Here is a 26306-nt window from a genome sequence, read left to right as displayed (position 1 = left end):
AACGACAAGGCACTTTCTTTTACTGTCGTTGTTGGAGCAGTAGGGGAGAACGTATGCGTAGGTTCACATATACCCCAGACTTCAAAAACTTTATCTACTACCAAACACAAGTAACATCTACTCTTAAAGTATGTACACTATTTATTAGATTGACTTAGCAGGAGATGCAGTACGTACCTTAAGTGCATGAACTCTATCAGAGATTACAAATTGTGTGTGGCTGGGGCAGGATAGGGGTGGAGGGAGTTCACACGTATTTAATACATAATAATATCGACGTATCATATGCTCAAGCAGCAAATATATATAGGGCACAGCATTCATCTGATTTAGAAATATGCTCCTCTTTCTTGTTTGCTTGGGTTAACATGTAGCACCGGAAATAGATCCACTTGCACTAATAACCAGATTTACTATGGGTGCTCTGGATGTCTTTGCTTCTCGGCTGGGGCAAATAAGATGCCGTTGCTCTAAAGTGTATAATCATTGCGGTGTGGGACCCTAAAAAATATCCGTGGCAATATTTGCAGCTTTTGCGATTACACAAATGGATCGAAGCATATCAGTCATGCTACTGCTGCAATGCTTGGAAAAAAAGAACGCAGTAAAGTGAATAACTGAATATCCGGATCATCCGCCGCTTGCCAGTTGAGAGAATTTGATTGGCTGTGGAAAATTCTGGCGGCGGGTTCTTACATGCTTAGAGGAGAAAACAACTTTTTTTTTGCAGACTTGACATTTTTCTCGATCTTATACAAGCATGTCCGATTACGAAGAGAACGATTACGATTATGGGTAAATAAGCGGCTTTTGATTCTTTTGTTTTGCTGTCGTTTGAGCGAACTGGAATTTTTAATTATGCATACGATATTAGAGAGAATGACAATGTAAGCTCAGGACGATCGACTTTTTTAAACCCAAGATGCATGCACACGCTCTCTCTACCTCTCGCCGCTTCACTTAACAAATCGAACAAAGCAATTCTCTAACTGTACCATTCAATGCCTGTCTGTATTTTATTTGCGTACAGGTTGAATTTGGAGACACGATAGAGGATGACACGCGCGAAACTGAAGAACAGGAAGCCATTGCAATTATTGAAGATGGTGCACAAAATCGCGAGACTGACGCGAACGCTGATGCACGAATGACGGAAGCCAAGGAAAAGACAACTACACCATACATGACAAAATACGAACGCGCAAGAGTTTTGGGCACTCGAGCGCTTCAAATTAGGTTAGGGGGGCTTTCGGGACATTGGTTCGGGATATGCGCGGAAAACAAGTAGACTCATAAGAAGCATTTGGTCAATAGTTTAAACGCACCCGTCATGGTCGATCTGGATGGTGAATCGGATCCGTTGGTGATTGCCATGAAGGAACTGCGGGAGAAGAAGATTCCCTTGGTTGTACGGCGGTTCTTGCCAGATGGAACGTATGAAGATTGGCACGTAAAAGAGTTGATTGTAGAGTAAAAGAAAAAGATCACAAAAAAGACATTATACACTTCTTTCTCTTTTTTCATTCTTTTTTTATTGCATATTACACATCCCACTTTTTTTTTACAATCACCCCTCCATTTATTTCTGTTGTTGTTGTTGTTGTTCTACACCATGACGCTTAATGATATTCTCCTTGTACGGATGCTCTTCACCGTCAAAAATATGCAACCGTTCCAGTCGTACGTCTCTTAATCGGTTCTTTGGCAGCATACCAGATACTGCTTTACGGATAGCCTGACATTACCATATACATGTTAAGACACTTTCAGATGTTCCTCGTTCTTCCCAAAAACTATTCTTATCCTTTACCTCGGTTGAATCCTTTTCTTTGAGCTGGTTGTATGTGATTTCTTTCAGACCTCCAGGAAAGCCAGTATGGTGTCGGTACAGTTTTTGTTCAGCCTTTCGTCCAGATACCAAAACCTCTTTGGCGTTTATGACAACGACATAGTCACCGCAATCGGCTACATATAAACAAACGAGAAACAATCGTTTAGTTCATTTTCCTGAAATGTCTCGTGTCATCGTCGTGGTTGTGCCACTATTGCTGTTGCCTCCCCGTTCTTACATGCAGGATCGAAGATTGGTTTGTGTTTTCCCATAAGTGTAGTAGCAATGCTGGTTGCCATGCGGCCCATGACCCGTTGGCGAGCATCGACAACGTGCCAAACACGAGCGTATGCGAGAGCGGTCTACAATTTATATGATACGTTAAATCCGCCATTCCGTATTCTGTTTGTCATGTTATACATTTGGTTATGATTTATGAAAATCTAATATTACATTGCCGACAGCCTGTGACATTATTGCTTATATTGTTATTATTTTCGAGTGTTGCTTTTTTTCGGCCGCAAAACTGTCAAAGGGGGAGGGCCCAAGAGGAACAAGCCCGACCACAAAAATCGTGACTTCTTGTCCACTTTCCTGTTTTAGAAGGAGATCCCACTGTCAAAACCGTTTGTGGCAAATTTAAGCGTGGATGCATAGAGCAGTTTTATACCGTCCGATTCGATCAGTATGAGGTACATACATACATTTTGCAAGACTATGAAATACAGCCCTGGAGAGAAACCATACTACCATAGCATCAACGGGACATTGAATGGCTATTGTTCTTCCACTTTGACTGCTGTCACGTAAGTACGTGGTGCAGGTTTCCGACGACATTGGTAAAAAGTGCCAAAACAAGGACGTACACAAACGTCTTCAAATAATGACACTGGAGTAGGACTGTCGTTGACCGAAAACATCAGCACAACCACAACAGCAGTAGCTCCTCCCGCAAAGTGAACAAATACGGAGAGCCCGTTCAAACGGCTGACACCTCGATACGACGTATGGTCAGTACTTGCAGTTAGAATCTTGTTAGAGCATCCGTTGCTCAGTTAACCGCTTGAATTCTTTTTTCACGCATACTAGGAGCAGCATCAAGATGCTCGTCCCTCCAACACAGCACGCTTAATTACCATCCCGTTAACGACCTCGGCCAACAGTTAGCTGATGTATTGACAAACTTACCAAAGCTACAACACCTGTATGTACCCAGCATATGTTCATGAGACGACTTCTTGGTTATAATCACGGCGATGATGACCACAGAAAATTGACAATAACAGCAGCAGTAGCAGCAACAGCAAGGTTAATCGCATCAAAGATGATCGCCCGCTTATGTTTTATTTCCAAAGGCATATCTTACTCGGCAGACAAGTCTCCTTTACGCATACTCCGTCTGACGGGCAGCATCATCCAGACTCAGTTATCAGCAATGATCTTGAACATCAAAGCCATACGAACCATCATTCTGGAGAAACTGCAAGGCCATGACTTTGTTTCAAGCAAAGGCATGATTTTTTTTTGTGTTTTAAACAATATCATGTCAAGCACTGAAGGAGTTAAACATTCTTAACGATGACGATACTATTTCAGACACTGCATTGGAGAATTTGGCGCAGTCCGTGTTTAATCGATTTATCCCTTACATATACACCTAACACGAATCATCACCTCCGGCGTGAAAGAACTACCCGAAACCTCCAACTCGGTCAAGAAACTACATGTCCAAGATTGCTATATATTCTGTGCAAGAATATTGTCAGTACTTGCTTGGTTATGTGAAAGCCAAAAGCATTAGGGGAGATATAAGCATAAAATACGACCTAAACATTTTTGTGCATCTCTTTTTCTCTCCTACAACCAAAAGTGAGTACATTGCTTATATGATAAACATTTACTGCATGTACTGTACAGTAAACCTTCCTAACGTTTGCAACTATCTTGCTACCAGCAAAGACGAACTCTAGAGCACGTATGATTCTCCATCTTTTGTAATGTTTTTTTCCAGCTTCAAATCATCTTTTATGCGCGAATGTTGATATGTAATCACATTTGATATCGCTCAAAATATTTGTATACAATACCCTCACACTTTTTAGAGTCTCCCTTCGATCTATTGTCGAGCACCGTTTTCCAATAATCGTACCAAATCCCTAGATTATGTACATGCATAACGTTCATTACATCCAGCGTTGCTCCCATGTAGTATACCATACGCTTGCCCATCCTACAGCTTGTACCCACTCAAACACGTAGCATTAATAGAGAAATCGTATAAATATGTATTACTGTGTGTACGGAAAGGATGATTAGAGTATACTTATTTTAAAGAGTATATGATGTATAGTAACTATAAGGAAGGAAAGTGAACTTTTTACTCGGATTACTGATTTCTAGTAGAGTTTTAACATCTTTCTCACTTCCTTTGCTTATCGGTGTTCTTTTAGATCTTGCCCTTGAACAATTCACCAATAAGTGCCTTGCCATAGAGACGAACTTGGTTACCGACGCTGATAAAATCGACAGTAGAGAAGAAGCTGTCAGCGAAACCGAAAGGAAGCATCAAAGGAATCCATCCACGAGCATATTCCAGAGCCCAGGCGTGCTCAGGGATCTTGTATTGTTGACAATGGCCGCGGGGCAAATGATGCATCTCACCAGGCTTGTAGACCTGTTAAATTCCAATATCAGTAACCTGTCATATTCCCTGTTCCACTCTCTTCTAACAGATTTTTTTAACCTTACCTCACGTTCAACCTCGCCGGCAGCATATGCCCATTGTTCACCTTCCAGGATAATAAAGTAATCATCAGCAAGGAATCTGCCAGTGTGACCTTCTGTACCAAGGGGGGTACCAAAGCTATTGTTCGTGCAAGAAAATAACGTCAGCAAAAGTCACTAAGCACCGAGCGAAAACGACAGTGTAAAAAAGAGAGAGTGGGGAGCACACTAACAACGAAATAAAAAAATTAACTTACATGATGACATATTCGGTAATGGAACCGTGCAAGATCCACATGGAGCCCATGGCACCACCAGCGTTGTTGAACACCCATTCTTCTTTCAATTCAACATGCCCAGGGTACTCCTTGTCGAGATCAGCGGCAATGGCATGGAACATGGCACGGCTGTCATTAGGGTATTTGGCAATGTTTTCTTGAGCAACTCGTTCGAGCACCTTTTGATCGAAAATGTAGAATCGTTCACGGACTTGGTCCAAACCGATAAGGGCAGAAAGGAGTAAGGTCAAGACGAAGAAAATCTTCATCAACTTTGAAGAACAGCTTAGTTTGGTTTCTTTGACAGTCATCTTTCAATAAACTGGATGAAGAAGTGGGATGAAGTGACAGAGAAAATAGGTTAGTGAAAAGCGCGCGCTTTTAAAAGAGGCCGATGTTCCTGAACTTGTTTTAAAGGTTTGCTGCCATTGACTCCGTTGACCAGTCGGGGTCGGCCCGGCACTTCCAACCGTGCCCCGGCGGTTTGTCCGAATTTTTTTGCTTGGGCACCGTTTTCTCCGACCAGACCGACACAATCAAGCTAGTCATATAGAACTTATCGGTGCATCACAGCCGCGTTGCTAGGGAACTGTCAATGTAGGAACCACATACAGGAATGCTTTAATGCGAATCATGATGTTCTTCAAACAACCTTCATATGCTGCTTTGATGGAGCTTTCGTTATGACAGCAGTAGTTACCTGCAAGGAAAACGCTAACCTGGTCTGATGTTTCACAAAAAAGTGATTGCTGCAAGCTTCAACGAAACTTGTAGGACATACTTACCAGCTAGTATCCTAACACACAAACAAACAAAAGCGGAGTGCAGTTGCATAAATTGTCGTCAGATACACAAGAAGATTTTGCTTTGCTATTAGCGAACTGATAGTTTATTATTGATATGGAAAGAGATGATGATGATTATAGTGCTACGATGATATTACGTTTCTTGTTCTACTTCTTACTGCTGTTCTGGCTCTTCAACCTTTTAATCATCTGCTTTCTGTTGTTCAGCTTCTTGTTGCTGACCTTGCTCCTCGTGTTCCTTCTGCGCTGCTTCCTCCTCTAGCTTCTTGTTTGCCTCTTCTACCACCTTGATCGCTTCTTGCTCAGCTCGTTCTCTTGCATGTGCGAATATTTCCTTTTGCCACATAGCTACTTCTGTCTCCGACGGACCTGGCGTGCTTTCGACTCGATGGTAACGGGCAGTGCCAGTTGCTTCGCGGTACGCTTTGCTGAATGACGCTCCCTGCATAGCAGCAATATGCTCATCGGCTTGTATTTCATGTCCAATATGGTAGCGGAACGGCTCAGCTTTTCCTGGCATATCAACGTATACTATCGATATTTTGTCGCGTTTTTCGTCCTCAGTTACTCGTTGTTGCTGCTGTTGAGCATGAGGATTTGTCTCTGGATATCGGTTACATTCTAGATCAATACCATTCAGTCTTCTGCAATCACTTTGTGTCCAGAATCGACTGCCGTATGAAACAGGATAGAGCTGGATAAATCCATAGCAGGCAAGCAACACAACTGTCAAACATGCATAGTATTGTGTCTTTCTGCTCATGCGCAATGTAACAGCATCCAATACGACGGCGATGAGACCGGCACTGAAGTAGGCGCTTGGCAAACTGTCTGCTAGTTTTAGATTGAACGCGGGCATCATATAAAGAGCAAGGGCGTGGATTAAGGACGCTGTGCAGAAAAAGGTAATCGATTGACAATAGAGCTCTCTGGTAGCGGATGGATCACAGCCTGGAATATACTTTTTTGCTTAGAGAAAGTGTTGAACTATAGGATAATTATCTGAAATAACAGAGGAGAGATAGCATACCTGCCCACTCAAATGCTCGCGGTAATTTGATTTGACGCTTTTGCAAGATTGTGCTTAAAGCCATGTACATGCCACATGTAGCCAAGGCAATAAAGGTCATCACCTTGGCCGACGGATTCATTGCCAGATAAACAGATCGACCAGCAACTTGGTCCCATAAACGGTATGCCTTTGTTCCAAAGAACCAATCCATTGGCTTGGCTTGCTCCCGTTTTAATAACTGTATTTGGAATGTGGGATCCGCAGGCGGTGTTGGTGCCAAATGATCATGCATCACCGAACGATACGACAGCATGTGCCGATGCACTTCTTTGATGATCTCCATTCTTGTCATTTTCTCATAGCCAACCAACTCTTCACCTTCCACTATATGAATCCATCATCAACCTTAATTCTGCGGCTATATGTATGCACTTGTAGTTTCTTCCTTTTTCTCCGAAGAAAAAAGAAGAAATAGCAGTGTACTTACAATTTTCATGGTAAGCTTGTTCGATAACCCAAGCACTGAGTTCTTTTTTAGCACCTTGCATACAGATAGCTTCTTGTTGAGGCTTGTCTGCATCGGGTAGCCGTACGTTGTGACTGAGCAAATGGCAGATACGAGAATGCAGTAGACGAATACGCGTGTTCACTGCCTTGATCGGGGTTTTGTCATCGCCATCGCTCTGGCCATCATCGTACAAGACCTGGATCCACCAATAATCATGGGGATCACGGACTAAGGGGTCACCGTACGCACTAGAAGCAGCATCCTTAAGTTTAACCATTCCAAAAACAGAGACCACACTCAAGTACAGGTAAATATGTTTGAGACTATTGCTTGATTAAATACCTTACTTCGCTTTGCTCCTTTTTGTTGCTCACAGGAGGCCGATGATCATGTGAGTGAAGCTTGCGCACTGTCGAATAGTGTTCCAGCATTATTCGGTCATTGTTTCGAACGTACTCGACCGGCTGTGATGCGTTCCAACGATTATCAGCCTTATGGATGACCCAGATGTTGTTCATGTCCTCAAATGGATAAACAGATACTTGTTGCTCTGCACATTGTTTATATCGTTGTTGTTCAGCATGAATAGTTCGAGTTCCCTCCTTTTCCTTATCCATTCGTTTTCTTTGAAACTTACGGGTGCTACCGCCTTCATATCGCTTGAAATGGGAATGCAAATAGCCACCATTACTGCCCCAATGACGTAGGACAACGCTTGAGCCGTACGCAATATCTTGTTGGGTCTTTGGAAATTCGTTGCCTTCTAGTGAGAAACGTAGTCGTGGACTCACAACAAGATCATGGTCGCCTGCCATTGGGATCATGCCAATATGAATGTGGAAGAGCATAAGATAGATGCATAATGGGAGCACCGCTGTCGTGATAAAGCGAGCAATGAATTGCTTTGCGACGTAGTTCTACATATTCAGCGTATATATAACGTTAGACTCTTATCGATCTGCTATAGATATAATTCCCACATATACTACATACAAAGCCAAATTTTTTCTCGCCCAGAATCTTCCACAGATACGTCAGCGTAGAAGTCCATGTAACTACAAGAGAAATAACGCCTTGCCATTTTATACTATCGCATACTCGCTTTTTAAGTATCTGTGTATCTCTCTGTCGGCTTTTTCATTTAATCCTACGTAGTTCTAACAGAGTCGCATTACCTTAACGCACATCCCATAAGTACGCCGGTTATAGCCTGTAAATTATACGGAATCATAAATGGCTCCCTAGAAAATCATATGCATATCCAAGTTAATGATGTGTCTCACACTATATAGAACACTCCACTATGCTTTACCTTTCTTGCTTCCTCAGCTGGATCGCCCATGTTAATGCTGTCAGACTGCAAAGCAGACACAATAATCCTTCTGGCATTAAAAAACGCGATTGTGTGATAAGGCCGTTCTCTGTAACAACAATGCATAAATCATTTTCATTTAACACATGTAATGATATGTATCACGCGTATAATTGAGCAATAGCAATAGCAATAACAAGATCTTACCGAATATAAGCAAACCAGCAGCCGTAGTTGCAGCTGGCTGCTGGTGACCCAATTTGCGAACAGTGAGGTAGACAATTGGAACCAAGAGTGTGCCAATTGCTGCAGAAGTGACACGTAATTCTGACAACGGGAACCTAAATGGATGTCTAGATAGAGCAAGGTAAATCAATGATGAGAATTAACAGAGAATAAGTAACTGTGAATACTTACTGGCCAGCATAATAGATCGGTTCACCGCCACTGTATCCGAAATAACGCGCAAGAGTAGCGTAAAACATGCCTGCAAGTGGTGGATATGCGCCGATAAAGAACTTTTCTGCCATATACCAATTGATCTGGTTGCATATTTCAAGTTCTGCTGATCTGTTATTCATCAACGAGAATATATTTTAGCGCTGTTTTCTCTATGCTATCCAGGAGAACAAGTCATGGTATACACATACACGACAGTACGTGGAACGTTGATAGACCATAGTCGAAAAACGAGAGCAACGAGAGTCAGTGCCGTCACAGCGGTAAGCTCGCTGCCAAGGGCCTTCATGACATAATGCGGCCGTACATTGCTGAGCTTTTTAGACTTGGCGTCGTAATCTTCATCACAATAAAAGGGGCTCTTGCTGTTGTTGTCTGTACCAATGTCGTTGCCACCACTGCTGGTAGTTGTTTGCTGATGCGCGGCATATGACGTTCGCCGGTACCGAAGCGAAAACATCTGGTTTGGATGACTATTATGCAAAGAAAGGAAGAAAGAAGAAAAAGAGAAAAAATAGGAATCACGGGGTAAGATCGCTGTCTGATATAAATATTTTGAGCGAGCACAGACACAGAGAAACAGAAGAGTGAGGCTCAATAGTCACGCCTAATACGAGAAATGGATAGAAAAGGGGTTGATGGTCAAAGAGAAAAGAGAGAGGGGTTACAAAACTGTCACTTTGAGCAGATGCTCTTTATTCTTGTTTCATTCCAGCCAAACCTGAAATTTTTTGCTGTACATATCAGAGTTCATGCGAAAAGAAGAAAGCTTCTTTAATCATTATCGTACTAGCACACACACGATTTGATATATGCATCTTAGAGCTGTCTAGGACTCTTCTGTATATGACATGCAGCTCCTGGCTCATTGTGCCAGAGGTGAATGCGGTTGGATTATCGATGACTTTAATATATACTACACTATTATACTACACTTCTATGCACAGACAGACGTGTACTTAAATCATGCTGAGCTTTTACAAAAAGTTTTGTATGGGAACGACACGTCAATCATAGTACGTATTGTCCATGCTTAAGCCAGTAAGCGTGTGTGGATGGTTTTGGCAAGTTTACACAAAGAGTGCACCAACACGTGACGGCCTGGTAGGCCATTGCTTGGACTAATTAGGCAATCCGCCATTTTTTATAATTCTTCGAGGTGAGCCCAGCAAACATCACCCTTTGCGTTCCTGTGAGAGTGTAATAACTGTGCGTGCTAAAAAAATTCGTGCGTGGTCGTTGTTGTACTTTGCTTGGTATGTCACATACTCTCTTGTCATAGTATTAATCCTTGCTTCCATCGTTTAAACCTTTTAATGTACTATTAGTTTATTATCTTTTGGAACGATTCGAAACCTTTCACCAACCAACCAGCCGACCATAAAACGAAAAGACGTATCTTATTATATACACACAATATTTTGTTTTTATAAATTGCCACAACACCTTATACAACATAACGTAACATCAACATCATGTCGACCATCACGCGAAGACGGGTAGCTGGAGCTTCAGCCAGTGCAGATGATGGTACAGAATCCAGTAGTCAAGGAGCTAGCCGATCGCAAGACAATTTGTCGCCTTCATCAGAAAAGAAGGTCGCTTATGACCCACGCGATGTCGATGAAAGCAAAAGCACTCCAAAACTCACTCTTATGGAAGAGGTTCTTTTACTCGGCTTGAAGGACAGACAGGTAACGAGACCTTTTGAAGTTTGGATATGCAAACACATAGATACGCACAGAGAAGAGGGAGGAGGAAAAGCCTTATATGAATGGGTGGTGTATGTGCGTAAATGAAAAGGAGGCATTGTCCAGTTCTTGTTCTCTAATATCATGTGTGATGGTGGATACTTATATATCATCATTAGGGATACCTTTCATTTTGGAATGATAGTATCAGTTATGCGTTGCGCGGTTGTATCGTAATGGAACTTGCGTTCCGAGGACGAATTGCCATGGTAAAAGACGCCAACCGGAGAAAGTACCCGTTGTCTGACCGATTTATCGAGGTGGTTAATGACAAGTTGACAGGCGAAGTACTTCTTGACGAGGCATTAAAGATGATGAAGATCAGCGAAAAAATGAGCGTTGCTAGCTGGATTGATTTGATGAGCGGTGGGTTACACTCTTGGTCTTCTTTTGCGTCCGTTCTTAAAGAAAGGATTTCCTTCTTGTGGCCGCAAATGCAGAGAAGCTTATATAGACTCGCTTTTTTTTAAATAGGTGAAACATGGAATGTGATGAAAATTGGATATCAGTTAAAACAAGTACGAGAACGTCTAGCAAAGGGACTGGTTGACAAGGGCGTGCTGCGAACGGAGAAACGGAACTTCTTGTTATTCGACATGGCCACGCATCCGATTGCCGACACGGGAGCCAAGGAAGAAATCATCAAGCGCGTCTGTACAATGCTCGTTACGCGTGTATCTTCGAGTTCAATTGATTTGCAATCAGACGTCCCCCACGCATATTTACGGACGGTCAGCATGATTTGTGCTGCTTATGCAGCCAATGTTTTGGAAAACGCACTTTTATATCTGCAGCCCGATCTTCGGGAACAAGCTTTCAACAAGGTCGACGAGCTCATGAATGACTTTTCTACATGGCCTTTTGCGGGAACCGCAGGTGCAAAGATCGAGATGGCAGCCGGTACTGAGTTATCATTGGAAGTCACTGCGGCTGTTCTTAACGTGCTCACGAAAATGGATGCTATTGTAAGTCACTTGTCTTTGGGGCTCGGATGAAATAGAAGGAAGGATGGAGGAAACAACATGTTACTGGGCTTCTTTATTTCTTTCTCGTTTTGCTAACTTGCATGTTTGGGTATTTACAGCTATAAATATAAGCACGCCACCTTTTTTCTGTTACCCCATATCACCGATTCAACAACAATAACAATGACAATTGTGTATATGGCTCGACGACGACTTCATTATTATTACTGCTATCCACCACTGTCATCACACACTACTACTACCATACTTTCCCCTCGTCCCAAAAAATCAAATGATCCTGTTCATATCACATCTTCTTTTCTTCTTTTTTAGTGCATTCCAACCGTTGGTTTTGCTGTCGCCACCCTCTCCTCTCCCCGCATCTACATACTGATTGCGTTCTCAGGAACTCTATTCGTGCCATATCTTTCCTGGATTCGTATTGCTTTCCCATTAGATGAATAAACTCGCTCTCTCTTTCTCCCATTTCTTTTCTTACATAATCAAAAACTCCTTGTGTCACTTAAAGGAAGCAATACTTGGGGGGGGCTGTCGTCGGGCTTAGCAATAGATTTTGCTATTTACATGGGATACAATAGCAAGCCGATCATATCGAGAAGCTATCCGTACCACAGAGCGTAAATTCTATAGGAGGTGAAATGCAATAGTGGTAGCTGTCAGCTCCTATGTTATCTGTTTTGTGGATGAGGGAAGGGTAGTAGTGGTTCGGAGGGAATAGCCAGAGTTCTGTTAAGAATAAGACATGATTGTATAGAGTATGGGGCGGAATCCAGCCGATAGCCTCTATCTGCATACCAGTGGTGCTGAATACCATAATAACGTTAGAATATCTGTTTCTCATGTACATTTAGTCAATTTAGACCATATACACGCAGAATAACGTCGACACTCTTAATCGAAACTTATGACACATTTTAATTGGTGGTCCTAGCGCTACTAGTCATTGTCGTGAAACAAAAATACTACGTGTATGGGCAATTTGGTACTTTTAGTTGCAGATGGCAAGACCGTAAAGACGCATGGTAATTGTCTAGAAATCAATACGGATATGATATGCAAAAACCAAATCGATGAGACATAAATTCGACTCTGGCTTTCAGCTGTTGGTTGTGTTTTAGTACATATCTATCTTACGACTCAGCTCATATTCTGTTGATCTAAGAATTTTTTGTAGATATGGTCTGTTTACTGGGCAAATCCAACAAGAGGTTAAATAAGTTTTCAAGTAATTTCGTACGAGCAACGTTGCGTTAACCTATTTTTCAGAAGCTCGAGAATACCTAATCATTGGCTGTTTCTCTAATAAAATGAAGATGAGCAATTTAATCGATACCAACTCTTGTACGAAAAACCCAATATGTACCAAATGCGGTTACTATCCAGAGGGGCGAGCATCCAACAGTGCCAAGAATATGGTGCCCTGAGGATGTAAGACGCTTGATCTTCACCTCCTCGCGAACGTCGCAATGGCCTTTACGTTTCCATCGCTTTTAAATTTCATACATACCTTTTCTTAGTGATAAGAGTAAAAAGTTATACGCAACTCGTTGATGGTTAATTTTTTCTGTGCAATGCTAACAAGAATCGCCGCCGCTTGTCAAATTTCTGAACCAACGCTTTCTGTATCAGCCACTCTCCTTTCAGACGACATTTTTTCCTGAATCATGTTGCGATCCAAGTCGTTTGTCAAACGTACGAAAAAAGGCAACGTCGTTAAAGTCGTTAAAGAACACTACTTGCGCGATGACATTCCATGTTCTTCACAAGCATGCACGATCTGCGAACAACATAGTCGACCCGTCCTTTCTCGTACTCCACGAAGCACGACCACTCTCAAGCATCCTCACTATATCATACCCGACACCAATGTCTTTATGAATCAGGTCTGAATTTCTCGCATTTCGGTCGAAAAACCAATCACAATGTAAACGTATAGCTCTTTAATTGCACGCTCACGAATTGATCGATTTTGATTATATTTAGCTCGATATTATGGAGCATCCTGCGATCAAGGACGTTGTTGTCTTGCAAACTGTTAGAGAAGAAGTTAAACATCTTAGTCTTCCTGTCTATAACCGATTAAATGCAATCCTGTCCGATTCGAACAAACGCTTTTATATGTTTGCAAACGAACATCATAGGTAACGGTTTTATCCTTTTCGAAAGGAGGTTGTGAAGTGATAAAAATATTGTTTTGCAAGAATGCTGACAGCCTTTCATAGAGATACCTATCTTGAAAAGCTCAAGGACGAGTCCCCGAACGATCGAAATGATAGAGGTAATATATAGTTTATGCAGAATGGTATACATAATATGCATTTTATCTAATGGAATTTGATACATTTCTTCATATTAGCTATCCGTGTGGCCACGCAATGGTATGCCAATCATTTGAAAGGAATTGGGATAGAGGCAGTCATGCTTAGTGATGACCGTGCCAATCGCGATAAGGCTTCCGTCACCAATATCAAATCGTTGTCAGGTATGAATATGCATATGTATATGCGTATGCATCTAATGATCTGTCTTGCATACGTTCAAAATACTAAAACCAGTTATTCTATTACATAGTACGTAATTATGTGGAAAGCATGAAAGATGTACCAGAATTATTGGATATGCTAGCGGCACATAAGGATAATTCGTTGGAAAAGGATAAGATTATATATGAGGAGGTAAAGTGTTAATTATCTAGATGAAAAAGGTTTACTGATACAGAAATCATGGAACTAACATGGTATAATTATGGCAACAACAAAAACAACAGCATTTGTCAGCTGCTCAGATCGCTAATGGTATCAAGAAAGGCTCTTTGGTTCAAGGCACATTGAATATCAGCCAACACAATGTTTTGGAGGTAAAAAGGATTGAAAGAAACTGATGGCACACAGGCAAAAAAAGGCTGAAGTTCGACTAAATGTAATTCAATGGGTAAATTTTAATAGGGTACTGTTTACAGTAAATTGGATGGCGAAGAACGGACGATTTATATCCTTGGGCGCAAAAATATGAATCGATGTATCCAGGGCGATATTGTTGCTGTGGAGATTCTTCCAAAGGAGCAATGGAAAAAGAACACGTCTTTGGCTGTCGAGGAAGAGGAAGACGAAGAAAAAATGTACGGCGAGGATTCTTTGGATGCCGATATGAAGGATGCTGAAGACAACAATCCCGATGAAGTGGGCGAGCCTACTGCCAGAATTGTTGGTGTTATTCGGAAAAAATGGAGACCGTAAGTAATAGTCTCAAAACTCTTGAAATGCCGGATGCTAACTATGATTTATTACATTTTATCAATTAGATACTGTGGTTTTATCGTCAAAAAATCGGTGCACTCAAAATCTGGTTCGACTGCAGCTGAAAACGTGATATTCCGTGCCATTGATCGAAGAATTCCAGGTATCAAAATTAAAACGACTCAGGCGCACAGCCTGTTGGGTGCACGTATTGTTGTTGCTGTTGATAGCTGGCCCGCAAATTCAGTGTAAGTCATTTTTTTAGATTAAAAGAAAAGTTGTTCAAAGTGAGAGTGTCTTATCTTGTCTCTTTATTGCTTGTGATATTAGCCTTCCTTTGGGACATTTTGTTAAATCGCTTGGATCATCGGGTGATCGAGAAACTGAAACCGAAGTTTTATTATTGGAACACGATGTGCCCTATCAGGAGTTCTCTAAACGCGTATTGGATGACCTACCCGTTGAAGGCGATGAATGGGTGGTTACTGAAGAACATGTAAAGAAAGAAAATCGCCGTGATCTTCGTCATTTGAACGTATGCAGTATCGATCCTCCAGGTATGTCGAATTAAAACTCGTGCGTGTGTGTGTACGTGGTTATTTTAGCACGTTTTGTCATGCCAACTTATACTGACAAAATGGATTTGCTAGGATGTACTGATATTGACGATGCGCTTCACGTTCGATCGCTTGAAAATGGAAATTATGAAGTTGGTGTTCGTATGTATCAAACTTGTCCTTAAAAATGACAACAGCACTTATGATCGAAAGAGAATCTATATCAACTCACTTTGCATTTGATAGATATTGCCGATGTCACATACTTTGTCAAACCTGGCCAGACAATGGATGAGGAAGCGGCGAACAGGGGCACAACCGTATATTTGGTTGATAAGCGTATTGATATGCTTCCAGCTCTACTCGGAACTAGTAAGTGGAAAAGGAAAAGGCTTTGCAAGAAAAGGAGAAAAAAACTTGTTACTATTGGTCTCTGTGCCGTTCGTAACCAGCTTCTTATTACTAATTTCGTTAAACGTTGAACAGATCTGTGCTCCTTGCGTTCCAATGTTGAGCGCCTGGCGTTCTCCTGTATCTGGGAAATAAACGAAAACGCGGAGATTGTCAATGTAGACTTTGCAAAGAGCATCATACTGTCCAAAAATTCTTTCACGTATGAGGAGGCGCAGAACCGTATTGATGACGAGTAAGTGGGGGAGGCGTTAAGGATCATGATATTGCAGCCACAACAACCGAAAGTAATACTAAAACTTTACTCTAATTTTCTCCTTGGCGCCTGCGGCGCCTTTTTGTTTTCACTTACGTTAGACGTATGCAAGATGATATTACCAAGGGCATCCGCGTGCTCAACTCGCTTGCCAAAAAGCTGCGTCAAAAGCGAATTGAGCGGGGTGCACTAACCTTATCTAGTCCAGAAGTCCGATTCAACCTTGAGAACGATTCGCAGGATCCGGTCGACGTTGAACTGAAGGAGTTGAAGGAAACAAACGCCTTGGTTGAAGAGTTCATGTTACTCGCCAATATCTCGGTCGCTGAAAAGATCTATTCAAAGTTCCCAATGTCAGCACTGCTTCGTAAACACGCGGCGCCTCCTGCAAACAATTTCGATATTTTACGAAAGGCATTGTCTGAAGTAGATATAACGCTGAACGTCGAATCATCTAAGGCATTAGCCGATTCACTGGACGAGGCTGTTGTAAGTGAACAGTGACACGCAAAGAACAGGATTTTTTGAGAGACACTATATGATGGCTATTCTAATACTCGCTTATTCTAGCTACCAAATGATCCTTATTTTAACAAGCTTGTGCGAATTATGACAACTCGCTGCATGATGCAGGCGCAATACTTTTGCTCAGGCACAGAGATTGAATCCGAGTTTAGACATTACGGTCTTGCAACACCAATCTATACTCACTTTACATCACCTATTCGCCGCTATTCTGGTATGTACTACGGACGATACTGGGATCGAATTCTTTTTTACTAAAGGAAAGAACAAGATTTTACTTATGACCGACTAAACCATTCCATTAGACGTCATTGTACATCGATTGCTGCAAGCTAGTATTGATCCTGATGCTGTCTATGGCCAAGAGCTTATTGACAAGAGCAAGATGAAAGATTTATGTGATGGTAAGTTCATGTTTTCCTGTAAATATGTCGTAATTGAATCTAAAGAAGACTCGACGTACTAATATGTTCTATGCCCTTCTCTTATAGTTTTGAACCATCGTCATAGAATGGCACAACAAGCCGGTCGTAGTTCAGTAGAACTGTATACAAACATGTTTTTCAAAAACAAGGTGCAAATCGAAGAAGGCCGCGTTATTCGTATCCTCAAGAATGGTTTTGTTGTTCTTGCTCCCAAGTAAGTCTAAAGATGCATATGAACTCCTTTCGAATAACAGTTAGAACCCAAAGATTAAAAGTAATATTACACATACATCTCAAACTAGATATGGTATCGAAGGAATCGTATACACAAGCAAAAAGCCTGGCGACACTTCACCATTCGAATACAACGAAGAACATAATTCACTTGTTGCAGGTGATGTGATCATCAAGATGTTCGGAACGGTGAAGGTAGAAATATGTGTGGAAGGAGATGAGCAAGGCATGCGTCAAAAGATGAGGATGCGTCTTGCAGAACCGTATGTTGAAGGTGTAAGTGATCTAGTATCACTTAATAACAAGCGGAAACAAGAGGGTGCTGGTAGCAGCAGCAGTAGCTCTTCTACCACTGGTAACTTGGAACAAAAAGCCAAAAAAGCAAAGCAATAATGTGTATAGATTAAATGTAAAAATAAGCAGAAAGTCTTTAATAAAACGATGTATGCGGTTGTATAAATTCATATATGTATTTATGCGATGTAATGCTAAAAGAGAAAGGAAAAAAGAAATTGTATATGTACTTTGTATATATAAAAAACCAAGAAGAGAGAAAAGAATAAGATGAAGATGATGGTGATGATTAAAAAGAAAAAAGTCCCTTGAAACGAAAAAGAAAAGAATAAGTGGTGATTACAATGATTTTGCAGGGTGCTTCCTGTCCCTAGGATTACAAAAAGAAAAACTTTTTTTTTTCCTTCGACTCCTTTTCGACTTTGTTCCCTTGATTAGAGCATAGAGAAAGAGAGGAGGATATATGCAAAATTATAGAATTGAATGTGGCGGTGGTCATGGGCATATAAGCGGAGAAGTAATCATAATGTATGAAAGAAGAAACGGATAGTGTAATGTATGTAGGTGGAAAGTGAGTGAGAAACAAATAAATAGATAGAAATGAAAGCATGGGGAGGAAAGAGATTAGCAGGGCAAAGAGAAAAAGCAGATATTAGATGAGAAAAAGGTGTGGAAGGGAATAGGAGAGAACTGTGTGCGGGTGTGAAGTAGGTTGATGTGGTTGTGCAATAGTAACAAAGTCAAAGATGCAGAGTAAAAATAGTGATGATTTAAGCAAAAGTAGATGTGAAAAGTGCTTCTGCAACCGTAGAAGATGAAGTTGCAGACGATGTAATTGATGGTGTAGAGGTGGATGAAGCATGTTGTTGTTGTTGATGTTGCATGGGGGGCTGTTGAAGGGTCAGGCAATCAAAACATCCATTGTTGCTATTATGATGGTGCTGATGATGATGATGGTTGGCAGAGTTAGTGTTGTTACTTTCGTAGTAGCCATCGATGGAGATAGGTGACCCTGTGACGGAAGTTGAAACGGTGGAGGCAGAGCACGAGGATGCAAGCGGAGGAGTGTATTGCTGTGGTGCAGCCGGTACGGGGGGATAGCCCAAGGGCAAGTCTTGCAGAGGGTAGAAATCCATCGAGATTTGGTCGGGTAAAGGAGAGCATGCTTCGAGCGACCAGTCCCTTCGCAGATCATTGCAGCCGGAAAAGTTGCAGCAGTTATTGTTGTTGTCATTAGCAGTCGTGGAATTAGTGGTAGTTGCTGTACTCCATGATGCCACATCGTTTTCAGACCAACGTCGCTCCTTGCACTGCAAAAAAGGACGAGTTAGTCATGCTCGCTAATACTTTACTCAAGTGGATAAATGAAACTAAACTACTTGTTTTAAAACATACCTGATCAGTAGCTGCCCAAGATTGAGGAAGGCTTAAAGAATATTGAGCTGCCAAGAGGCAAGATTGATCCGCTGCAGCTTGTTGTGCTGAAGCACCCGCTGGGGATGATTTTCTACGCGACACGCTATTGTCGCTGCTGCTCACAGCGAATTTGGAAGATTCGTCGCTGTGCGTCAATGGATGAACTGGTACATTCAACCAGCTATCGTTGTTGTCAGTACTATTGTCGAATGCAGGTGCAAAAGTGGGGTTGATCTCGAAAGAAGTAGACGCGGCAGCGGCAGCAGCTGCTGCGGCCGCAACAGCCGCCACAGAACGAACGTTATCCGATGACTGAGATTCCTGCTGTTGCTGCTCTTGTTGATGTTGCTGCTGTTGCTGCTGCTGCCAAGGCAATGAACCCCATACTGGCGCCTCTTGCTGTTGCTGCTGAGGCTTCATAGTGGTGGTCATCTGGCCACCACTTGGAGGCAAATAGCTAGTGAACGCTGGCTTGCCTGCATTACCAGATTGTGGCTGGACATTAGCAAAAAATTGAGAGAACAAAACAGATTGATCCATGTCGCTATTGTTGCCGCTGCTGTTAATATTACACTCGTCACTCGAAGCCGAAGAAAAGGAATCTTGATGTTGAAGGTGATGATGTTGCTGCTGCTGCTGCTGCTGCTTCTGGTATTCGTGACTATGATGCTGCTGCTGGTGGTGGTGGTGGTGAGCCTGTTGCTTTTGTTGATCTTCGCTTGCCGATTGTTTGCGACGTTGCAACTTGGCTTTTGCTCTTCGGTTTTGGAACCAAATTTGGACACCACGAGGCGTCATGTCAAGCTTCTGTGCGAGGATGCGGCGGACAGTAGCGTTGGGCTTGGAGTTCTCGGAAAAGGACTTTTCCAATACCTTGAGCTGAGCCCGCGATGTCCGTCGACGATGTTTGATTTCAAAGGGATTGTAGAATGTGGGTCGGAAGTCACCGTGTGGAAACTGGTGGAAAGTCTCGAGAAGATAGCTCGAATCGGCTTCTGCTGGATGATGAGGAGGTGCTGATGATGCTGCGGCTGCGGCTGCTGCTGCGGCGGCGGCTGCGTAATAAGCTGGTGCGTCGTTGGAAGAGTTGACTAGAGTGAAAGACTGCTCGAATGATTGCATGGTATCTGTTGACATTAGGGTGGAGTATATGATGAATTATGGTATGAAATGCAAAGTGTATGTGTGAGGTATATGTGAGTGAAAGAGGAAATTAAACAAAGTGCAAAGTGTGTTTGTGTGTAATAGTAATAGTAACAGTTGCTGTTGTAGTTGTTGTGTGAAAGTGGGGATGCAGATTGAAGCGAGTTGGATTTCAAACTTGAGGCTAGTTTATATAGTGTAACGGACTCGGATAAGGCCTCTCATATCGGTAGTTGCATAAAGAAGGAGAAGGAGAGCAAAAAGTGAAAAAAATTCCAGCGAAAAAAAGGGGTGAAAAGAAATAGGGTCTTGAAGAACAACATGACAAGGTGGGAATGGTCTGTCTGTCTGTCTGTCTGTCTATTGTAAGAAAACTGTGCTAAGCGAATAATACGTAACGACGAGGGTATGAATAAGTAAACGAGAGAGAGAGAGGGTCTACGCGCGTGCGTGCGTTTTGCGGGATAGAGGTAGCACTTGGACACTCTTGTGCTTGTACCTGAAAACGAGTACACATAGAAAAAAGCGCGGGTGGGGATAGTTGTGTTTGTATAGGGTCCCTTTCATCAATTCATTTGTGTGTTATTTTGTCCCTACTAAAAGGATCGCTTAAAGGGGAGGCGACAGCTCACGGAGAGCGCGCGGGATGAAGCTCATAGCGTTTAAAGGAAACGAGGGTATCATAGTGACAACGATGTAGTTACAAAAGGGGGCCCAAGATGGCCTTGGCTTTTTTCAATCTTTTTCGTTGGCATGCATGCGGCACCGACAAATACAAATATACAGAATTTTCGTGTATTATATGTGTATAGGCTGATGGCAATGTGTATGCCACAGCAGCAACTTTGTTAGAGATAACTTGGGTTAGCTCCCTGCGGCGCTCTCGATAGCAAAGAAGAAACCTTGCGATACACAGTTCGATCTCTGTAAGTAACTTCACAATGACTCGCAGTAGAGCTTTTGGTCTCGGACCCAATAGCTTATCAAAGTGGTAATGCACGAGAAGTGTACTAGAAATGGCTAAATAAAGAGCTTAACAACGGGGCACGAGCGAGAACGATAACGACTGTGGACAATTGAACGAGATATTACAAAAAAGCTACCAAAGCGTTCAGGGACGCGCGGTGCAAAAAGCATGTAACAAAATTAAAAAAGTGAATATCAAACTACCCCTATGCTCGATCTCTTGTTACTAAACCCTGTATTCTCCCGGTGTCTCTACTATATTGGTTATCGCACACAATACACACCTCTTCCTCCCTCCCCCCCACCCCAATCGGCTGCATTGTTTATCCGGCCGCACGAGCGCAAAATGATCCCTAGGTTTTTCCCCTCTCTCTCATGTCTCTAATAGCACACAGCTCTCCCTCTTTCTGAGCCTTGCTGTAGACCCACACACATGCACTTTTTGCTATGTGGTGTGTGCTTCGCTCTCGGGTTTAGCAACAGTGCGTGTTTTCGATGTACCGTGATCTGAACCCTGCATCCCACCAAAACACTACCATACCGAAAAGTGCTGCTGCTCATGACAGATCGAAAAGAAATGCCGGTCTCTCCTTTTCATCCATCATTCCGATGGTAGGATGTACCCTTATGCATGTGTCGCGCGCTTTTTTTACCTAGTGGATCCCAGATTACTGGCTAGTAGCGCCAGAGTGTATGTGTGCCAGAGCCGAGAAAGAAAAACATCTTGGCTTCTGCTTGGATGCATCACTCGTCATAAATGCAATAGACCGCCAAGGGAGTTGCACGTAATACAATCAAGTGATGTGCTTAAAGTAGTAGATAGCGTTATACTGCAAGAGGGGCACATAGTTGTGTTAAAAAAACGGTAGATCGCTTATTACGGTACATACGCAAAGATTCGCGATTATCCACATGAATAGAAAAAAGCTGTTAAAGTTATTGAGCTTATAGCACATCATATCATAAAGTGTAATCCTTGCACATATTTCTCTTGTTCCCTTTTGGTTAAATCCAGAATGAACCCCACCCCTGACTGATCAAAGGAAGGGGGAGGAAAATAAAGACACAGAGGGGCGCTGCACACACACAGAGTGTCACTACGATGTAAGACAACCTTGCCTTTGCTTCCTCTTTCCCTGAGAGAAGATGAATATATTGAGAGGGAACTGAAAGGGGTTGACGGTGGTGATGCTAACCTGGGAGGGGGGTGGTTTAGGCGACAGAAGAGGTAGCAAGCACATACTCGAAGCGTGAAATGAAGCGAGAGAAAGAGGGAGGAAGATCGTGTAGAGCATACATAGAGGAAGTACACACGCAGTGAGCTAAACTCTTAGAACACGGGATAGAATGAAGTAGGCGTGGTGCGTGCGCGTGGCTGCATTCATTTCACCATTTTAGACGACCCTCAGATCACAAATAACCCCCTCCCCCACTCCCACTCCTTCATACTCCCCCAAAACCACTACTAGAGAATGCCCGTTCTGGTTCTTTCTGATGCTCGCGCCACAGTTGTGTATCTCTCATACAGCCCTCCACTATACTAACCCCCCGACCTCACCGCCGCCCAATCAAACTTGGTATCCACGCGCTACAAGCTCCTTTTATTTTACAGTTCTCGTTCATGACTATACCCTCTTGCAATGCCCCTACGACCTTCTTGTATAGTTCCAGCCTCATCCTGCCCGAGATTTTGCTCCAGACCCCTGAATGTTCGATTTTTCAGGTACTCCCCTACATTACCATTAGAGCTCGGTCTTCCGGGAAATATGTTGCATGTTTGGAGACAAAATAAGGGAAGAAAGAGAGAAAGAAAGCACGGATCACCACCCTCCAAGATTTACCTGCTGTACTATTGAGAAGCCTAGTAATGGTCGTGCTATTGTTCCGGAGCGAAAGGTCTGTCAGTTTGCTTGTCAACAGCTCACTGTCTGCTCCTACATTGAAGAAACGTTATTTTTAGCATAATCCAGGTTACTAGCTGTGCTTTTCCTCTATTTAGGTGTTTTGAGACTTACGATCATTCTTGGACGTGGTCCGGCTCGACGAACGATATTGTCCAGTCACTAAGGAAAAGTGCGGCTCTTCATCGCTGGACGCTTCGTCATTTTCCTGAATGGTTACAATACGTTTTCATGTGTTAACAAGAGGAGAAATCCTACATGCTTACCTGGTACACACGTGTCAAAGTTCAAAAAGCATAATGGTAATGATACAAACCTCATCGTAAGTGAAGCCATCAGAACGAACGTTAGGAAGTAACCTCGAGAAATCCGTGACATAGTCGCCTGTCCACTCCTTGGACCTGTGCATGTTTTCGTCCGCATATTATTAAAACACCCGGGAGAGAGAGAGAGAGTGAGAGCAAAAGACAGAGTGAGGATTTTGCAAACCACATAGGAGGATTATAATCAAAGGATAAAACACTGTACCTGACAACTGCAAGCTCTAACTCAAATGGGGTCACAATTGGGCGGTAAAACTCCTGTGCACAGGTCAAAAGCCATGATGTTAAGATGAGTTGCGATAACAAAAATCACGAATGAAAGAGTTTTCTTGAGTTTTCTTTTCCCTTCCCTTCCTTGGGGGACCCTGCTCATACACCGTTCTAGAATAGATAAAGTAACAGTGATCCAGTGATTGTAAGAGCAGGAGGAGGAGAAGAAGGAGAAGGAGAAGGAGATGGTGGTGGTAATGGTGGTGTGTGTACAATACCAATTCCTCTACCAAATATAAAAATGTGAATAATGACATATAGGCGTACCTTTGAGTCAATCAAGCTATTTTCGGGGCATGCTACTAGTACATAGCAATCCACCTCCATAAAATTCGCCATCTTGGCCACATTCAATTTGCCCATGACAAATGTGTAGGATTTGCGTCCTGAAGCGTTTATCACTTTTTTGAGATGATCAATAATTTCCATATAGGAACCTTTTTTTTTACAAAATGCGTGATTAGCTCTTGTCTCGATGATACAAAGCGTCTCCCCACGGGAAAAAAAAAGATCAATGAGCTACATTCCCAAGACTTACCAACACCTAGTGTGCCCACTACAATGCCAAACGTTTCTGCATCTTTGGCCTTTTGCACCAAAAAGTATCTATGTAGAACAGAAAAGATGACTTTAGTATATGTCGACGACGACGACGACCGCCCTCGAACAATACGCCATCAAGCAGTAATTTTCATCTTCTTTCTAGTATAACTTTGTTTCTAACTTTCTCTCTTTTTCCTCCAATATGTACATAGTATTGTATGTGAAAACAAATATCTCTATATTGCGTACCGTTTCATTAGCATCTTGTTCACCTGCACAGTTTCCTTCCTGGCTATACGCGTCTTGGGATCATAGGTATATACCTATAATAGATGAAGTTTGTCAAAATTACTCCTTATTGTTTGTCAAGCGCGAAATTCGTGAAACTCTCGTTTTTGTGGTTTCAGCCACTGTAGTAACGACTGATGATGATAATGATGATGACATGACGCCATCTAACATACCGGACACATATTATGCACCATCATAATATTGGTCAATGTTAAACTTTCTGATCCAACAAAAAAGATCGAGCATGCATTTAGTGCCACTCCTTCTGGAAGATCATATGATCGTCCGCCTTTCCTTGACGATGGATTGTCGATGTAGTTATTGTGTTTATCGTCGTTGCTATCAACGGATGACGCCGTCCTCGGTTCTGTTGTGGGGTCTTGGTCCGTCATCATGCTCGTATCATTTGAATTATTACAGGAATTTCCCGCCTTTTTCGAGCAAGAGCAACCCCCTGTATCGGAACAACCACCTGCTTGTTGCTGATGACGGCTTTTCCGTAAAGTCGATTGGAGTTCAGATTGCGTTTGTATCGTGGTAGGAATGATGTTCGTATACTTTTGCGACAGGCGAGACGCCAACTTTTCTATTCACCCGACCCAAAAAACATAAGACATTGCTGTTTAGTTTATGCTGCTAGCTGTTGTTTTTCGGTTTATTGCTTGTTGAGTAACCAGTTGATATTCCATGCATATTCGATCATCCAACATAGTTGTCAATAATCGTAGCTTTCTTTCAGCGAAAAGAACTCACCGATGGCATAGGAGTATTCGACATCACACATGACAATAACAGGAGTGGACGTATCAGGGAACTGAATCTCAAACTGTTCTTCACAATGGTTCAAGTCGATGGGTTCTTGTCCAAATACGTACAATACTGGCAAATGGGATGTTCTAGTATAAATTCCATACAATATTGATCAGCAACAATGACCTTTTACTATTCATACACTGCATATCACTCTTTTTACTGCGAACGCAAAGCAACAGACGCATTTAATACACGACGAATTGGAAAAACCTGGCTTTTTCCCCTGCTTTGAATGTATACTTTTCCCCATATTTCGGGTGGTATATATGTTTTACAATAAGGATAGCTATACTTACGGACTCAGGCACGATCGGCCATAATGAACGATAAGGTCGGCACCCACATGTTCTGCGGCGACCTCGTCCACACAGCAACTACCATACGAAGTATCGGCCAAAATATAGATATTTTGTCCCGTTTTGGAGCGTAATTCGGAAGCCACGCCAGCTGCGTCTGCTAATAGTTCGTCAGGAAACTGTAAAGTGACCTTTTGGTAACCGCCTTTCAAAATGTGATCTACGGTACGTTCGATTTCGTAAAATGTCGATAGATCTGCATGCTTTTCGCTCTTGACGTCAATCGTACGTTCAATGACGGCTTGACCGTCGTCGGCAAAAGTTGTAGGACCATCCGCTGCTGACATTGTATAATAAATTAAGAGGTATGTACGTCTATATAGAAAATTAGACAAAAAGTGGTCTGAGCAGAAAAGGCGTGTGAGTGAAACACTTGTGTCGCACCAGCCACTGGTTGCTGCATTTGTTTGCACCTTAAAGTTGTCTGACAACAAAATAACTCAGGTGTAAGTAGCGAAATGGAAGACGAGCATCGTTGCACATTTGTACCAGGAAAGATGTTTGTAGACGCTACTGTGGCATTCTCTACTCCTGCCTAACATGAGCATAGCGCAGAAACGGCTAGTGTAAGATAATAAAAATTGCTATTGTATACAGAAAATGTATGTTTTATAAGTTGATATCGTGTCAAGTGGCTACACAAGTATACACATAATCTTTGCTAGTGTTTGCGTCCTCC

At 42.4% G+C, this 26306-nt stretch overlaps 9 protein-coding genes across 9 annotated transcripts; 3 read left to right on the top strand and 6 right to left on the bottom strand.

Annotated features, from left to right (window-relative positions):
- Positions 1–1147: 1147 nt before the first annotated feature.
- BDB00DRAFT_770726 (uncharacterized protein) lies at positions 1148–1474 on the top strand (the record flags this gene model as incomplete). Its single annotated transcript, XM_053119907.1, has 2 exons — positions 1148–1236; positions 1315–1474. 2 exons carry the CDS (start codon positions 1148–1150, stop codon positions 1472–1474), a joined length of 249 nt encoding a protein of 82 aa, XP_052975694.1.
- Positions 1383–2387, bottom strand: BDB00DRAFT_618031 (50S ribosomal protein L13). The gene is made up of 4 exons (XM_053118038.1): positions 2285–2387; positions 2070–2193; positions 1811–1965; positions 1383–1735 (listed from the first exon to the last, which is right to left on the bottom strand). The coding sequence occupies exons 1-4, from the start codon at positions 2303–2305 to the stop codon at positions 1580–1582; spliced, it is 456 nt and encodes a 151-aa protein (XP_052975693.1). The 5' UTR covers positions 2306–2387; the 3' UTR covers positions 1383–1579.
- Positions 2388–4277: 1890 nt separating this feature from the next.
- On the bottom strand, positions 4278–5102 carry BDB00DRAFT_770720 (ERG2/sigma1 receptor-like protein; the record flags this gene model as incomplete). Its single annotated transcript, XM_053119906.1, has 3 exons — positions 4278–4505; positions 4580–4694; positions 4813–5102. 3 exons carry the CDS (start codon positions 5100–5102, stop codon positions 4278–4280), a joined length of 633 nt encoding a protein of 210 aa, XP_052975692.1.
- Positions 5103–5820: 718 nt separating this feature from the next.
- Positions 5821–9390, bottom strand: BDB00DRAFT_791129 (uncharacterized protein; the record flags this gene model as incomplete). Its single annotated transcript, XM_053121018.1, has 11 exons — positions 5821–6530; positions 6670–7035; positions 7139–7407; positions 7502–7709; positions 7797–8076; positions 8153–8246; positions 8335–8400; positions 8472–8580; positions 8679–8812; positions 8889–9041; positions 9122–9390. 11 exons carry the CDS (start codon positions 9388–9390, stop codon positions 5821–5823), a joined length of 2658 nt encoding a protein of 885 aa, XP_052975691.1.
- Positions 9391–10092: 702 nt separating this feature from the next.
- Positions 10093–11788, top strand: BDB00DRAFT_843360 (Golgi phosphoprotein 3-domain-containing protein). The gene is made up of 4 exons (XM_053124957.1): positions 10093–10186; positions 10259–10624; positions 10801–11047; positions 11156–11788. The coding sequence occupies exons 2-4, from the start codon at positions 10406–10408 to the stop codon at positions 11674–11676; spliced, it is 987 nt and encodes a 328-aa protein (XP_052975690.1). The 5' UTR covers positions 10093–10186; positions 10259–10405; the 3' UTR covers positions 11677–11788.
- A 1321-nt stretch (positions 11789–13109) lies between these two features.
- Positions 13110–17769, top strand: BDB00DRAFT_843355 (mitotic control protein dis3). Its single transcript, XM_053124956.1, has 17 exons — positions 13110–13550; positions 13651–13808; positions 13890–13945; positions 14024–14149; positions 14239–14342; positions 14435–14524; positions 14613–14899; positions 14969–15151; positions 15234–15460; positions 15554–15622; positions 15707–15832; positions 15947–16106; positions 16229–16616; positions 16698–16866; positions 16958–17056; positions 17144–17291; positions 17380–17769. The coding sequence occupies exons 1-17, from the start codon at positions 13332–13334 to the stop codon at positions 17702–17704; spliced, it is 2934 nt and encodes a 977-aa protein (XP_052975689.1). The 5' UTR covers positions 13110–13331; the 3' UTR covers positions 17705–17769.
- A 592-nt stretch (positions 17770–18361) lies between these two features.
- BDB00DRAFT_617865 (uncharacterized protein) lies at positions 18362–18929 on the bottom strand. Its single transcript, XM_053118037.1, has one exon. It carries the CDS (start codon positions 18885–18887, stop codon positions 18507–18509), a length of 381 nt encoding a protein of 126 aa, XP_052975688.1. The 5' UTR covers positions 18888–18929; the 3' UTR covers positions 18362–18506.
- Positions 18930–19765: 836 nt separating this feature from the next.
- BDB00DRAFT_724240 (homeobox domain-containing protein) lies at positions 19766–19930 on the bottom strand (the record flags this gene model as incomplete). The annotated part of the gene is made up of 1 exon (XM_053118226.1): positions 19766–19930. A coding segment is annotated over one exon (165 nt), but the record flags the coding sequence as incomplete, so codon positions are not given.
- Positions 19931–22584: 2654 nt separating this feature from the next.
- Positions 22585–25998, bottom strand: BDB00DRAFT_981121 (diphthamide biosynthesis protein 2). Its single transcript, XM_053129978.1, has 11 exons — positions 25568–25998; positions 25212–25354; positions 24632–25044; positions 24417–24490; positions 24163–24230; positions 23892–24061; positions 23560–23612; positions 23348–23432; positions 23146–23239; positions 22972–23064; positions 22585–22861 (listed from the first exon to the last, which is right to left on the bottom strand). Exons 1-11 carry the CDS (start codon positions 25912–25914, stop codon positions 22737–22739), a joined length of 1665 nt encoding a protein of 554 aa, XP_052975686.1. The 5' UTR covers positions 25915–25998; the 3' UTR covers positions 22585–22736.
- Between the last annotated feature and the right edge of the window lie 308 nt (positions 25999–26306).

This window comes from Zychaea mexicana (genome assembly GCF_025766255.1).
Source record: "Zychaea mexicana strain RSA 1403 chromosome Unknown BDB00scaffold_88, whole genome shotgun sequence".
Lineage (NCBI taxonomy): Eukaryota > Fungi > Mucoromycota > Mucoromycetes > Mucorales > Lichtheimiaceae > Zychaea > Zychaea mexicana.
Note: the sequence above shows the minus strand (reverse complement) of the source record. Positions and strands in the feature narration are given on the sequence as shown.

Bases quoted from the DNA above. Each gene is read 5' to 3' on its own strand.
- BDB00DRAFT_618031 (XM_053118038.1), bottom strand. From the start codon at position 2,305: ATGTCACAGGCTGTCGGCAAT. The intron at 2,194-2,284 runs GTAATATTAGAT...TATAAATTGTAG, and splicing joins TGTCACAGGCTGTCGGCAAT to ACCGCTCTCGCATACGCTCG. The intron at 1,966-2,069 runs GTAAGAACGGGG...GTTTATATGTAG, and splicing joins ACCAATCTTCGATCCTGCAT to CCGATTGCGGTGACTATGTC.
- BDB00DRAFT_843360 (XM_053124957.1), top strand. From the start codon at position 10,406: ATGTCGACCATCACGCGAAGACGGGTAGCTGGAGCTTCAGCCAGTGCA. The intron at 10,625-10,800 runs GTAACGAGACCT...TATCATCATTAG, and splicing joins TCGGCTTGAAGGACAGACAG to GGATACCTTTCATTTTGGAA. The intron at 11,048-11,155 runs GTGGGTTACACT...TTTTTTAAATAG, and splicing joins CTGGATTGATTTGATGAGCG to GTGAAACATGGAATGTGATG.
- BDB00DRAFT_843355 (XM_053124956.1), top strand. From the start codon at position 13,332: ATGTTGCGATCCAAGTCGTTTGTCAAACGTACGAAAAAAGGCAACGTC. The intron at 13,809-13,889 runs GTAACGGTTTTA...AGCCTTTCATAG, and splicing joins TTTGCAAACGAACATCATAG to AGATACCTATCTTGAAAAGC. The intron at 15,461-15,553 runs GTATGTCGAATT...TGGATTTGCTAG, and splicing joins ATGCAGTATCGATCCTCCAG to GATGTACTGATATTGACGAT.
- BDB00DRAFT_617865 (XM_053118037.1), bottom strand. From the start codon at position 18,887: ATGTGGCATCATGGAGTACAGCAACTACCACTAATTCCACGACTGCTA.
- BDB00DRAFT_981121 (XM_053129978.1), bottom strand. From the start codon at position 25,914: ATGTCAGCAGCGGATGGTCCTACAACTTTTGCCGACGACGGTCAAGCC. The intron at 24,491-24,631 runs GTATGTTAGATG...CATCTATTATAG, and splicing joins TGGTGCATAATATGTGTCCG to GTATATACCTATGATCCCAA. The intron at 24,231-24,416 runs GTACGCAATATA...TGTTCTACATAG, and splicing joins AACAAGATGCTAATGAAACG to ATACTTTTTGGTGCAAAAGG.